General features: G+C 54.0%; 1 protein-coding gene across 2 annotated transcripts in view; it reads left to right on the forward strand.

The window, feature by feature from the left end:
• ARHGAP26 (Rho GTPase activating protein 26) overlaps nt 1-14,954 on the forward strand; it is a 101,383-nt gene that overhangs the window by 22,993 nt on the left and 63,436 nt on the right. For both annotated transcript variants that reach the window (XM_083871965.1, XM_083871966.1), the window contains exons 6-11: nt 1,183-1,293; nt 1,514-1,618; nt 2,021-2,150; nt 2,448-2,548; nt 5,062-5,156; nt 12,443-12,521. In XM_083871965.1, the coding sequence (XP_083728091.1) occupies nt 1,183-1,293; nt 1,514-1,618; nt 2,021-2,150; nt 2,448-2,548; nt 5,062-5,156; nt 12,443-12,521 (621 nt within the window). The remainder of the gene's footprint in view (nt 1-1,182; nt 1,294-1,513; nt 1,619-2,020; nt 2,151-2,447; nt 2,549-5,061; nt 5,157-12,442; nt 12,522-14,954) is intronic.

Genomic DNA, 14,954 nt, shown 5'->3' on the forward strand with positions numbered 1-14,954 from the left:
GCAGGATGCCGTGCAGGGTTCTGTTGGGATGTGTTTGGGATACAGGATGCCGTGCAGGGTTCTGTTGGGATGTGTTTGGGATGCAGGATGCCGTGCAGGGTTCTGTTGGGATGTGTTTGGGATGCAGGATGCCGTGCAGGGTTCTGTTGGGATGTGTTTGGGATATTGGATGCCGTGCAGGGTTCTGTTGAGGATGTTTTCTGGATGCAGGATGCTGTGCAGGGTTCTGTTGGGATGTGTTTGGGATGCAGGATGCCGTGCAGGGTTCTGTTGGGGATGTTTTCTGGATGCAGGATGCCGTGCAGGGTTCTGTTGGGATGTGTTTGGGATGCAGGACGCTGTGCAGGATTCTGTTGGGATGTGTTTGGGATACAGGATGCCGTGCAGGGTTCTGTTGGGGATGTTTTCTGGATGCAGGATGCTGTGCAGGGTTCTGTTGGGATGTGTTTGGGATGCAGGATGCCGTGCAGGGTTCTGTTGGGATGTGTTTGGGATGCAGGACGCTGTGCAGGGTTCTGTTGGGATGTGTTTGGGATGCAGGATGCCGTGCAGGGTTCTGTTGGGATGTGTTTGGGATGCAGGACGCTGTGCAGGGTTCTGTTGGGATGTGTTTGGGATGCAGGATGCCGTGCAGGTGCGTTGCAGCAGCGCTGGCTGCTGGTGCCATCTGGTGGCATCTCGCACCCGGCCCCTGACTCCGGGGAGCAGGAGGAGCCCGCAGCCCGCTGGGAGCAGCTCCCAGTTCAGCTGCTGGTTCCTGTTCCCCCGGGCACTGGGAAGTGTGCGGGGTGTGTGTGGCTCAGACCCCACCGAGGGAGGGGTTACCTCACAAAGAGGATTCAGTGAGGAGTTGTGAAATGTGGGTATGGCATCCCTGGCGAGGGGGAGTGCTTTCCAAAAATGGGGGAGTTGCCTTTTCTTGCCAAGTTCACAGTGATTTCCATTTTTCTTGCCTCTACTGCCTGTTTTCTGCCCAGCTGTTGGGGAGGTGAGGACATGAGTCACCACACCCATTTTTCTCAGCTGAAGGAAGAGCCTGCTCATGTGGCTCAGGTTTATGTTTATTGCTGTGCCCTCTGTCCAGCTGGGGCTGGGGGCTTTGCTGTGCCTGGGGCTGTTCCCATCCCAGCCAGGTGTGCTCTGGTCCTCCCTGAGCTGGTGTTTCCTCTCCACCCCCTGCAGGCAGACAGCCAGGTGGACCTGGTTCGGCAGCACTTCTACGAGGTCTCCCTGGAATATGTCTTCAAGGTGCAGGAGGTCCAGGAGAGGAAGATGTTTGAGTTTGTGGAACCTGTAAGTGAGTTCTCAGTCCAGCTCAGCCTGCACAGCACTGGGGTGGGGCGGTGAGCCAGGGGGGCATGGGGAGCCCTGGCAGTGGGGTCCAGCCTCACCCCACAGCCCCTCTCACTGAGAGCTCACCAGGGAGCCCCTCCACCCCTGGGGGGCTGCAGGGCCCCCTCCCCTCAGCTCTGGGTCCCTACTGACCATCTCCATTTGCTTTTCCCCAATGCAGCTGCTGGCCTTTCTGCAGGGGCTGTTCACATTCTACCACCACGGCTACGAGCTTGCCAAGGACTTCAGTGATTTCAAGACAGAGCTGACAATCAGCATCCAGAATGTGAGTGTGCCTGGGGTGTCCCTGTGCCCACACTGTCCCTGTGACCATTGCTGTCAGTGTCTGGCAGAGCCACTTCACCTTCTGGTGTATTTTAATCCCCGAATCCCAGACTGGTTTGGGTTGGAAGGGACCTTAAAGCTCGTCCCATTCCACCCCTGCCATGGGCAGGGACACCTCCCACTGTCCCAGGTTGCTCCAAGCCCCATCCAGCCTGGCCTTGGGCACTTCCAGGGATCAGCTTTAGCTGAAATCCAGGCCCAGGAAGCAAACCTGCCCTGTGGCTGCCCCTGGGCTCCCCAGCCCCATTTCCCACAGGGCTGTAGGAACCCACTCCTACCCCATTTCTGCAGAGCCAGGCACTGGTCCCTGCACTGGAATAAACATTCCTGGTTTAATTTGCAGACAAGAAACCGCTTTGAAGGAACAAGGTCAGAGGTTGAGGCTTTGATGAAGAAGATGAAGGAGAATCCCCATGAACACAAAAACATCAGCCCTTACACGATGGAGGGGTATCTCTACGTGCAGGAGAAGCGTAGGTGTTGGGCTGGGGAGTGTGGGGTGGGAGCCTGGGGAAGGGATTTGTCAGGACAGGGGCACCAAGGGTGGTTCAGCAGGAGCAGAATCCCTGGAGGACAGGGATTGGCCCAGGGAGTGGGAAATTCAGTGGGATTTCACTGGGGATGTGGCAGCCAGGGAGAATCACTGCCAGTCCCTCAGAAAAGTCTTTTAGGTACAGGAGTCTGGCATGTGAAATGATGGTTAAACACAGCAGGTTCTAATGTGAAGACATCGAATCTGCTGTGGGCATGAACCTGTGTTTGCTCTGCAGGTCACTTTGGGACGTCCTGGGTGAAGCATTACTGCACCTACCAGAGGGAATCCAAGCGCATCACCATGGTGCCCTTTGACCAGAAGTCAGGAGGAAAGGGGGTGAGTGCTGGCAGGGAGCAGGGCTCTGTCCTGCCAGGGAGCACAGGGGCTGCTGGCTGGAGCCTCTCCCGGGGCTCAAACTGTGTCACCTTTCTGGCAAAGTGACACAAATGCAGCAAAGTGGTCACATTCATTCCAGGCTGAGTGGCTGCCACATGGGGAATGAATTTGGCACCTGGTTTGAGGAAGAAAAGACAGGGAACCCCCAGAGCCCACAGATCTTTGCCAGCCACATGCACCCACCACGCTCCAGCTCCATGGGTGCCTTCTCCTCAGTCCCTCATTCCTGCTCCAAGGCAAGGAATGAGAACATTTTCATTATTTTCTTGCTTTTCCAATGCCTGTGACATGTCCAAGGCCAGGTTGGACAGGGCTTGGAGCAACCTGGTTGAGTGGAGTTGTCCTTGCCCGTGGCAGAGAGTAGAACAAAATGAGCTCTAAGTGCCCTTTCTACCCAAACCATTCTCTGATGATCCTGTGACTTGGCCAATGGAATTGTTTTGTTTTGGACAGAGCCACAAGAGAGCCTGGAACTCCCCTTGTCCCCGATGGGTGTGAGGAGCAAGGGCAGTGGGGAGCCAGCACATGCTGTATCCCAATGCTCCCAGGGCTGTATCCATGGCTGGCTTTGCTCCTCTGTTCAGCAGGAACAATAGACCCCTCCACAGTGCTCCCAGCTGGGACAGTTTGCACACACAATCCCATTGCTGAGGAGTGCCTGGGGCAGCTGGACAGGCTCCCACACGGCTTCCTGCTGGCACAGGGAGCCGGCTGTGGGCAGGGAAGCTTCTAAAATTAATTTCCTCTTGCCTTGGAGCATCTTCATTATAGCTCAGCATTAACATATCCCAGCCCTGTAATCATCAGTGGCTGTCCTGTGTTTCATCTGGTCCTTTCCCATTCCAGGGCTCTCCCAGCACCCAGGGGTGTGGGAGCTGCTGGCAGCACCCTGAGCCCTCTCCAGGGCTGTGCTTGCACCACCCTGGCAGGAAATGCTGCCTGTGCTGGGGCAGCTCTGGAAGGGCCTGTCAGTGGTGAGCACCTTGGACATCTGAGCATGGAGCAGCCTGGGGGCTGCACTGCTGGGGATTTTGGGCTCTGGATGGAGCAGGTGCTGCATTGGGAGACCCATCACTGGTGGGTTGTGAGTGGTATCAGCCCCTGAGGCTGTCCCAGAGCTGGGTATTTATTGGTGGCTCTGGAGCAGAGGCATTCTCTGGATTTTGAGCAGAGTGGGAGCAGCCTTGTGCTGGCAGTGGGGCAGCCTGGGGGGCACCAGGGGCAGAAACCCTGCAGGGAGGTTTCTCTCATCCTAAGTCTGTGCTGATTCCCTTGTCTGGAGAGCTGTTGGTGAGTTAGAAACCATGGGAGCCCATGAGAACAGCCAGGTAGGAATTAGGGCTTCTCCCCCAAAACAAGGCAGGTTCAGAGTCCCAACAGAAGAACATCTACAGCAGTTCCTGCACCACGGGCAGCGAGCAGGAGGGGCTGGGAAAGCAGCCAGGAGAACTATTGCCATCCTGGGGGCATGGTGGGATGAGCAGGACTGTGTGCTAGGAGGTGTTTTGGTTGTCAGGAGCTGAGTGATGGTGGCAGTGGGGTGGAGTTTATGGATAAGAACCATAAGAACCCCCCTCCCTGGAGGGGTTTAATGGCCATGGAGTTGTGGCACATGAGGATGTGGATTAATGGATGGGCTTGGCTGTTCTGGGCAACTTTCAGACTCTCTGATCTTAGAGGTCTTTTCCAATCTAAGTGACTCTAAATATGTTTCCTGGAAAAATGGTGATGTCAGGGAACAGGGTGGTCAGCCAAGGTGTCATCAGGAACAGCACAGAGAGCCCAGAAAAGTGTCTGTCTCCAGGAACTCCTTCAGCATTCATTTTCTCTTAAGTCATCAGTGGAATTTCACAGTTGCAGGAGAAGTGTCTGTGCTTGGCAGGGGCTGAGTGAGGCAGGATTTCCTCCAGCAGAGGACAGCAGTGCTCACAGATCCTGCTGGATCTGCTCAGCCCTGTGCAAATCCAGTTCAGTTTGGATGCAGAGAGGCATTCTCTGGATGGGAGAAGGCTTTTGTCATTGCTTTGTTATATCATAAACATTTTAAGACATGTTTGCTCCTGTTAAGAGTCCTCGTGTGTAGAGTGCTGCCAGAAATTCAGCCTGGAGTGCAAACTGCCAGCAGGTCTGTGCAGTGTTGTTCAGCAGTGGAAAATAAAGCTGATTTTACCCAAAAAGTTGTGGCCCAGCACTGTCTGCCCATCTGAGGAATGGATTGTGTGGTGCTTAATGCACAGATTGAATTGTGGGCATCCTGAAGGCTCCTCATGAAAGGTTTTGGACTAAATAAGGGTAAAAAGACCAGTCAGAGATATAAATAGATATTTTTAGCAGGGTGATGTTGCCAGATCCCCCCAGGTTTGAACCTGCTCATTGCCAGGGGTGAGTGCTGGGGACAGGACTGTGGTTGTTGGCTGTTCTTGGCCTCAGCTGTGATTTTTGTCTCTCCCCAGGGGGAGGATGAAGCTGTCACCCTGAAATCCTGCACGCGGAGGAAAACAGACTCCATTGAGAAGAGGTTCTGCTTTGATGTGGAGGCTGTGGATCGGTGAGTGGGGCCAGGGAGCTCCTGGTGACCCTGTGCAGGGCAGGGCTGTGCTCTTGCCCTTGGCTTTGGGACTGTTCCTGTGCACTTCCCCTGTTCCTCTCCTGCAGTCACACCCTCTGTGAGTGAAAAACATCAATCCATGGACTCACACCTTTCCCAGCCAGGTGCTCTCTGTGTTCTGTCAGTGCTTTGCTTTACAAGTCTCTCTGACTTTAAGGGTGTTTTAGCACTTCTGCAGCCTCTGGCCACACAAGATGAGCACTGCCAGCCTGGAAAAGTGCTCTGTGGGTGTTGTGGGAGGGATGAGCTGCCTCTTTCCAGCTCTGGGCATGTGCTGGAATAGTGTCAGCTTTTCTGCTGGAGTGGCTGTGGCTGGTTCACCATGGATGGCTGATACTGGACCTCTGGCTCCTGCTTCCAGGCACTTTCACTCCCTTTTTTTCCTGAAGAAGGAAAACACTTCTGCTGTGACTTATCACGCAGCAGCTGGACCAGAGGTATGTGTGGATTCAATCTCTGGCACTCAGGAGTGAGAGCTGTTACCGTATCAGTGAGCATCATGCGTGGCTCACACATATAAACAGGCAAGCCAGGCTGGTGTTGCTGTTCCAAGAGGAATTAGTCACTGCCTCAGGCCTCCCCTGCTGCAGGAGTTCACAACATGGTTCACCAGAGCTGCTCCAAAGGCACTCACTGTGTTCTCCCAGTTGTGTGCCTGTCTGTGGTCCAGCTGGAGGTCTCAGAAAAAACCAAATTCATTAAAATCTGGGTGTTGAACAGTGCAGGAGTAACCCCTGGTGCCTCTCCCTGTCCAGCCAGTGCTCCAGCAATGTTTTGGTGCCAGCCCGTGGCAGGGAGGGCTGGGGGTGATGGAGCTCTGCCTCTGTTGGCTGAGGGATGAGAGAACCTCCCACTCTGGAGCTGTGCTTTTCTCCAGAAAGTTGCAGTTATTTCTGCTGACACAAGAATTTTTTTTTTTTTTTTTTTTTTTTTTTGCTGTGCCCTGAGGATATTTTTTTATAATGTGAAAATCAAACTATAAGTGGGAGAAGGAGAACGGAGCCACAATAATTTTCTTCAGCGTGTTCAGAGGCAGCTGAAGCTTCCCTTGATGTTTGGAGCCTGCCAGGCATGGGATCAGGAGCTGCTCCAGAAATCTGCAAGTTCCACGTAAATCATGGCAGAGGAATAGCACAGGAAGGTGAAACCTGAGGAATTTCTCCTTTCATGTACACATTCCTGCTGCAGGGATTTTCCTGAGAGAGCAGGACACACCTGAAAGAAAAGGCTGGTTTTTCCCCAATCTACAGGCAGCTCTGCATTCTCTTGGTATCAGAACTTGTAAATAGATGTCTAAAATATTGGGTATTCCTAAATTAAGAAGAAACAACGAGTTTTGCCACAATGAAAAGAGACTGTGATGTGCCCAGCCTGTTTTCCTTATTCCTGGTGTAGATTTGGGCACCCTCAGGGTCAGTGCCAGGGTGTGCTGGAGATCACCTTCACCCTGCCAGGCTCTCAGGAGTTTTACAGCTCTCAGGACAGCCTGGAGGTGGCAGCCTCGGCCAGTGCTTCCTCACACTGCACAGAAATGAGCTTTTGTCAGCCTTGCATTTTGGGAGCTCAGACAGCACGGGGTGTGAGGCTGGAGCTCAGCACTAACACCCTAAATAGCACCAGCTGAGAGCTGTTCCTTCTTAGGTGGGAAAAAAAGTGGGTTTTTCCTCCTGTAAAGATGATTCAGCACAAGCAAGCTGAAAATCTGCAGCCTGATCTGTCATTACAGCATTGCTTCCTTGTCACAGAATCCCAGAATAGTTTCTGTTGGACTTTAAAACTCATCTCATCCCACCCCTTGCCATGGGAAGGGACAGCTTCCACTAGACCAGGCTGCTCCAGCCCACATCCAACCTGCCCTTGGCATTTACAAATATGTTCTTGTGTTCAGTGTAGCAAATTAGAAGTATTGTGTTGTTACAGCAAAATTAACCCCAGAATGGTGTTCTGGTGTCTGTCTAAAATACACCCCCAGCATGATGGATACTGTGGTTTACTGTTAATACTCTTATTTTTCATTAACTAAACTTGTTTATAGTCCCTGCACATTAAATCAGGTTTGTAAACAAGGTGAACAGGGATGACAGCCAGTGTCTTACAACATGAGCCTGGGGAGGAGTGGCAGCATTTGACTGATGACAAAGGCTTTGTCATTTAGGATAATGTAGGTCGTTGCTCTGGGCCAGAAGCGAGCTGCTTCTAAATGCCAGCTGGTTTCTGGGGGAGCAGGAGGGTTTCAAAGGCAGGGTTTGGCCTCTCTTTGGGTGGGTCAGGACAGCAGTGACCACTGCAGGAGCCACCACTGCCCTGGGTGTCCCCAGGGTGAGTGAGTGCCACCACACCTGGTGCACAGTGGAGTTGTAGAACCAGAATTCCAGAGTCATTGAGGTGGAAAAAGAGCCACAACACCACTGAGTGCAAGCTGTGCCTGATCCCCACCTCGTCCCTGGCCCAGAGCAGTGAGTGCCACATCCAGCCCTTCCCTGGGCATGTCAAGGGTTGGGACTCCAAACCTCCCTGGGCAGCCCCTGCAGTGACTGACCACCCTGTCTGTTAAGAAATTCTTCCTGAAAGAGTTGGCCCAGTGGCTGGATGGTTGGCATGGGGGTGGGAGAGCTGCCAGAGACCTGCCAGGTGCTCCCCTGAGCAGATGGTGTTCCCCAGGAGGGCTCTTGGCCTTGCTCTGGGAATGCACCTGACAGACCCAGGATTTGGCTGTGGCAGGGGCTGCTCCCTGGTCCCCTGTGTCCCCCCATCCCCTGCGGTGTCCCCCCATCCCCTGCGGTGTCCCCCCATCCCCTGCGGTGTCCCCCCATCCCCTGCAGTGTCCCCCGACTTTCTGTGTCCCCCCCATCCCCTGTGGTGTCCCCCCATCCCCTGCAGTGTCCCCCGACTTTCTGTGTCCCCCCCATCCCCTGCGGTGTCCCCCCATCCCTGCTCTGTCTCCCATCCCCTGCAGTGTCCCCATCTCTGCAGTGTCCCCCTTTGCTGCACTGTCCCCCATCCCCGTGGTGTCCCCTATCCCTGCACTGTCCTTGTTCCTTGCTCTGTCCCCCATCCCCTGCAGTGTCCCCCCCATCCCCGGCAGTGTCCCCCATCCCCGGCAGTGTCCCCCATCCCTGGCAGTGTCCCCCATCCCCTGCAGTGTCCCCCCATCCCCTGCAGTGTCCCCCCATCTTTATGGTGTCCCCCCATCCCCTGCGGTGTCCCCCATCCCTGCAGTGTCCCCGTGCCCGCCAGCTCCTCTCAGTGCAGTGCAACCTGTCCCCGTTCCTGTGCCGGTGTCACCTTTCCAGCGACCTTTAAAACAAAGCCTCGGGGGTTGTCACAGGGGGGTGAGGGATGGGTTGTCACAGGGAGGGATGAGGCTCCTTCCCCGTGGTGGCCACAGTGGCCCCAACCCCTGCAGGACATGCTGGTGGCTGTTCTGGTGCTGCTCTGTGTGAACACCCTGAATTTCTGAGCTCAGGGTCAGTTCACCCCTTAATTCCATCCTTTCTCACCAACATTTTGGGGCCACACGTGGCTGGTGGTGCCTGGCCCAGGGCCATGGGGTCCTGTCTGGGCTGCTCTGCTGTGCTGAGCCTGGGGCTGGGAGCATCTCTGTGCACTCAGCCCCTGTTATTATTGCACTCTGGTGTGTTTTCATCAGCAGTTTAGATTGTCTCGCTGTGATAAGCTGCTACAGCAGTTGGAAGTTCTTATCTGTTTCTATTGCTTTCCTTATTTGTTTGTTTTCCTGGAAGACGGAAAAGCTATTGCAGTTTCTCATTTTCTCAGTGTGCTTAGTCACAGCTCCTTAAGGCCAGGCCATTTGTCACAAAAGCTGAGATATTGAGAAAATTCAAATTTCCTGTGTGGTCTCATACGGAAAAAATCTTCCATTTTTAGATTGTGGCATATTAAAAATATCCTTTCTTATTAAGTGTTTGCCGTGTTGTGCTCTGGCCTCACCCTCCTACACTCACTCCCTTTAGAAATCGATTTCTGCTGATCCCAAAATGTCCCTTCCCCTCGTTGTGTCCCAGAAAAAGGCAAAGGGGTTTGGTGCCCCGCAGGTGGAAATGTGAGATGCAGCAGCTAGGAGTGAATCAGCAGTGAATCCTGTTTGCCCCAACAGCTCAGGTTTGTGCATGATGGGTGACAGATCCAGGAGGGTGTTGTGTTATTAATCCTTTGGGAAAGGACATTGTTGGTGTCCAGGGTATCCCCTGGGATGAGCTGGGACCCGAGGAAGGGAGTTTGAGCCCTGGGCAGGGGGTGTGGAGCTGGTCCAGGGGGTTTGGAGACCTTGGCACAGCCCAGGAAAACACTGGGTTTGGTTTTAGTCCATGGGAGAGGCTTCCAACACTGAGAGAAATTGAAACCACCAGGATGTGAAAACAGTAGTTTAGCACAGTAGAAGATGAAAAATTTAGTACCTTTAGAGTTCATAGAATAGATGACAAATTGGTGGAATTTGGGTGTTCCTCTCCTTCCTCGTCCTCCATCCCCTGAGGTGGTGATGGCACTGGGCAGTGACAGTGGGTTGGGTCAGAGCAGAAATGACCCTTTTAGTGTGAGCCCTGGGCATTGGTGTGAAATTGTAAATAATTGTAGCTATCTGTATAAATGTGAGGTGACCCCATCGGGGGCCGTCCCCTCATGTCCCAGCCCTGTCCAGACCTCGGCTGGGAGTGGAGAAAACTCTGAGATATCAAATAATAAACAACATGAGAAACCTGAAAACAGAACCTTGAAGACTCTGCTTCTTTCTACTGATACGACTTGGGGCTTTTAGAGGGCCAAGAACTTTAAACAACTTGAATCTTGGGTGTGAAACCCAACCTGAGAGGACATCAGAGCAGGGGTTTTGGCATGGCTGGAGATCACCCTGGTGAGGAACAGGCTGTGCAAGGGGTGACCCTGCAGGAGGCTGGGTGAGGATGGGTGAGGTGAGGATGGGTGAGGTGAGGATGGGTGAGGATGGGTGAGGTGGAGATGGGTGAGGATGCTGCTCTTTGCAGCAGGAGGCTGCCCCAGTGCCAGCCATCCAACCTGGCTGTGAGCACACAGAACCCCCTGGGCACCGGCCACATCCATAATGAATGAGGCGTAATATGTGGGTGCATTTTAAATTTATCACAGCCAGGAAGATGCTTCTGCTCAGGAAAGTGATGCAATGGGTGCCCTGGCAAATAAACACTGGGGGAGGAAATGCAGAGCTATTTGCAATGGAAATTGGGTTTGATTCAGTTTCACAGCCCCTCCCCTCATGCTGTTAAAGAAGTTTGACTTTGAAGTGAAGCCCGAGGAGTTGTTATCTGCTCGGAGGAAGAACAAACATTTTGCTGTTATCACCTCTGTGCCCTGTGCTGAGGGAACCTGGCACTCCAGATACCAGCACTGCCCCTCTGGGACCTGCTCTGCCTGGAGCCCAGTGCCCAACATACCACGAGTGGAGGGTTTAAATTTCTCTGTTCTAGTATTTTGGCTAAAGAGGCAGCATTCCCAGTATTTCCTTTCCTGTGTGTCTCTAGCTGAGCTAGAGCCTTTCCAGGGCTCTCTGACTGTGCCTTCAGCAGCAGCTTGGCTTCAAATCAGACCTAAGCCCTGGCTAAAGTGGCCACTGCAGCTCCCCAGGTACCAGGGGCTGCCCTGGAGTCACTTTGTACCTGCACAACAAGGAGCTTTGTGCAGCGTTTTCAATACATTCGCTGTTGGATGAGGAGCCTTTTCCCTCTCAGATGAGGCGATGGTTAAGTGGTTTCCTCTTCCCTCTGAAGTGAGTAAACTTCCAAACCACTAAGCTGGTGAGTATTGACTGACTCACCAATGGGATTAGCAGAGATCAAGCACATTATGTCTGGTTTTTGGACCTGGGCACAGCTTCCACTGGTGGGACAGTGCTGAGCTGCCGTGTGTGTGCTGGAAGCTGGGCTGAGGAGTGGAGTCAGGGAGAAGGGTTAATCCTCAGTTCCTGACCCGTGTGTGCCACAAAGCAGCAGAAGAAGGGCCAAACCCACCTCTTGAGAGCCCCCTGTTAAAATTTAATTTTCTTGCAGGCTCTTATCAAGGACCAAAGGGCATCCACAGAGCGTTGGTGCCGCTCACGTTTCCCTGCTGAATCACCCTTGGGAAGTTCAAGTTAGAAATCCCTCCTCTCCCCAGGCTTTATCAGGTTTTGGGGATTGGGAACAGAGCCTACGTGCTCTGTGGAACATTCTGCAGGCAGTTGGTAGCTCCTGAGGTTTAATCCCCCTTCCCCTTCCCCTTCCCCTTCCCCTTCCCCTTCCCCTTCCCCTTCCCTTCCCTGTGAGGTGCCAGCCCCTGGTGTGGGGTCACAGCTCCCACCCTCTGTGTCCCCACACCCTCACACTGTGGCTGTGCAAACACTCTTGTCTTGTCAAATCCATCCTCACCTTGCTGGTCACGATTAACAGAGCAGGTAATTGAGGTTTGGCTCCTTGCAGGGACAGGGTGGTCCAGGAGTGGACAGGGCACCCACTGAGGAGGTGAAGGTGGCGTTGGCCCTCGGGCAAGGGCGGTGACAGTGCTGTCCCCTGTGCTGTGTGAGCAGCACTCAGGCCTGTCCTTTCCCTTTCTCATTACAGCAAATGAGCTGTTTGTTGGAGGCTGGCTTGCCAGGGCAGCTCAGGGCTGTTGTGTGTGTGACACTGCTGGGGGCAGGAGCAGCACTGGGACTCTGCACTGCTCCCCCCGTGAGGCTGCTGGAGGGGGACACACACCAGCATCGTGTCACTGTCACTGCTGTGACAGCAGGGTATGGACAGGGCCAGGGGACTGGCACAGCCATGAGGGCACTGACATCTTGGGGATGAACTTGGGGAAGGGTCTCCTCCATGTGCCTGGTGCTTGGGGTGGTGGTGAGACATGGGGGGCTGGGATGTGTGGGGCTCCTGCTTGGTTGAGTACCTTCCTTGCCTTCTCCTCCTCCATGGACGTGCTTCACCCAGTGCAGGTGAGCTGCCTGGCCAAGGGCCAGAGGAGGAATTTGGCACCCAGCTCTTGCAAAAAAACACTGGAAAGGTGTGTTGATTGTTGGAGATGTCCTCTGCTCGCTTGCTGGTCCCGCTCAGCACCTGCAGGCACATCCATGCCTTTTGTCCTCCTCGTGCTGGGGCTCGGCTAGGAGGGAGCTTGTCCTTCTTTCTCTCATGAAAAATTCATGTCTGCCACCTCTCCCTCCCGTGGTGTGCTCACTGACAGCGTGCCCTTTCTCTCGGCAGGCCGGGTGTCATCACCATGCAGGCGCTCTCCGAGGAGGACCGCAGGCTGTGGATGGAGGCCATGGACGGCCGGGAGCCCGTGAGTGTTGCCCTGCATTTTCTTGCTTTCAAGTGTTTGAATCTTTGCAGCCTGATTTTCATACTGTTTCATGTAAACTATATGTGTTTTTAGAATTTATCTTGTGTTTTATGTAGCTGTTCTCTGACTGATGGTCAGAGTGACCAATGGAATCATAAAGTTGTGACCTTCTTTGGCCCATCCTGGCCTTCTGTAAAAAGTGTATATAAGTTAATAGAGTCAGAAAAATAAAAAAAGCTTTCCATATCTCACCTGCTGCTGCCAGCTGTCCTCTGTGTGGGTCTGCACCCACATCACAACTTGTGACCCCTCTGAGTGAGGGGACCACAGGTGAGCACCAATTTTGGCCCAAAAAAAGAGCAGAGGAGATGTTGGGGGAGCTCTCAGGAGCCCGGGGCAGGTCTCTCTCTGCCAGCCGGCGCAGGAGCCGCATCCGTGCAGCAGCTCCTGCCTCCTGCCAAGAGAGTCCTTCTAATCCCTTGGTTAAATATTTGAGGTAATACTGTATCTCCCGTGCTTGGATTGCTCGGAGGTGCGGCGGAGAGGAGGGGAGGGCAGGCTTGGCCAGCACAAACATGCTGCTCTGCCGTGCTGAAAGGAAAACATGGCAAAAAGAGCAGTGGAAGAAAATACGTTGTAGGTTCTCAGGGCTTTTGGAGTCCTGCGGCTCCTTGGCAGCCGTGTCCGGGTTTGGTGGGGAGTTGTGCGTTTCGTGTGAGCAGAGGAGTGTGGCCCCTGTTCCCCGTGGTTGCTCCTGCTGTGCCAAAGCCTTCCTCACCTCTGGAAGGGATTCCTGAGCTTAGCAGAAAAGTCATTGTTGTGAGTTTTTATTTTGGAACGCGTTTGCAAACCTTGCTGCCAGCTTGGGGAGCGTTGGCTGGTTCTGAGCGGGTCCCTTGGGGGGTGTTGGGGTCACTGTGTGGCCCATCCCTCTCCCTGTGGTGACTCCTGTGGCACTTCCAGCACTGCTGAGCAGCCAAGGCCAGCCTGTGGCCTCTGTGCCTGCTCATGGCCAACAGCTTTTTGGGATATGAAAAGGAGCCATGTGGAGAGCCAGAGCAGCCTGGGCTGTTCTGCAACAGCCTGTGTGGCTTTGGAGTGGGTGTCTGCTCTCTGGGCTCTGGCAGTCAGAGCAGAGTTCATGCAGGGAGCAGGGTGTCCTATCCCAGCACAGCCTGCTCACACAGACTGCTCCTGGTTTGAGCAGATCCCCCCCAAATCCATGGAAAGGTTCTTGTTTGTCAGAAAAAATGTTCACTGCAGCCAGGTGAGGCATAGACTCACGAGGCTGTTCTGTGAGGTCTGGAAAGCACATGCTGGACTTGGTCAAGCACTTGCTTTTGGAACGTGTGGGAGGTGCTGCCCTGCATTTCAGGGCAAGGATTGTGTGGTGGATGACAGCCAGGTCCCAGCCTGGAGTTGTAGGTCCATCAGGTAATTCAGGTAGGACGGGAGCTCAGGAGGTTTCTGTCCAACCTCCTGCTCAGAGGAGGCTGCTCGGGGTGTGACGGGTCGGGAGCTGAGAGATTCCGAGGGAGGAGAGGGCACAGCCTGCCTGGGCTCCAGAGCTGCCTCCCTGCCCTCCTGACCCCAAGGCTGAACCTCTCTTGTTTCTATTTACACCCTCCCAGAGTAGCTGTGGTTGCTCCATCCCTGGTCCAGATCCATGTTGGATCAGCCTGGTTTAGTGGAAGGTGTCCCTGCCTGGGGCAGGGGTAGGACTGGATGAGATTTAAGGGCCTTTCCAGTTTAAACCATTCCATGATTCTCTGGTTCTGTGACAGCCTCTGCTCCCCTTTTCTATCACCTGTTGGAAAGGGGCCCTGCTCCTCCACCCTTGGCTCTTCACCCCTGAGGCAGCTGCAGTGGACAACCCTCTCCAGCTCTGGCTCCAGCTGTCCTCATCCCTCCTGAATGAACCCCTGCCTTGATTCTGGTGGCACCGCTTCTTCAGAAACAAAATGTGCGTTGTTGATCCTCATCTGAACAGAGTCTCGTGCTCCTCCAGCCTGCTCACCTGGCTCCCAGTGCACCCCTCTGCTGGGAGCTGCTGTGGCAGGGCTGGCAGCTGTGATGGGAGATGCAGGAAAGCAGAACCCCAGCTGTGTGTTGAGCTGCTGATGTTACCAGGATGCAGCACAGGAGCAGAGCCAGTCTGCAGAGGTGCAGACACAGATTTTGGGTGCTGTGCATGCCAAAGGTTCTGTGGAACAACCAGGACAGGACTGCCTGGATTATCCTGTTCCAGAATCTGGTTATGAGAACTCCTTCAAAGCCACACAGGTGATGGTGCTGCCTGCTTGCTGCTGTTGTCCCCTGTCGTGCCCATCAGCTGAGGTGGGGACAGCTGCCTCATCCAGCACTTCAGGGGTTGTGGCTGTGCATTAATGCAACACCTCGTGGCACTTAATTGCTGATGGTTTACACTGCCCT

This window comes from Zosterops lateralis, assembly GCF_965231275.1.
Source record: "Zosterops lateralis genome assembly, chromosome: 14".
NCBI lineage: Eukaryota > Metazoa > Chordata > Aves > Passeriformes > Zosteropidae > Zosterops > Zosterops lateralis.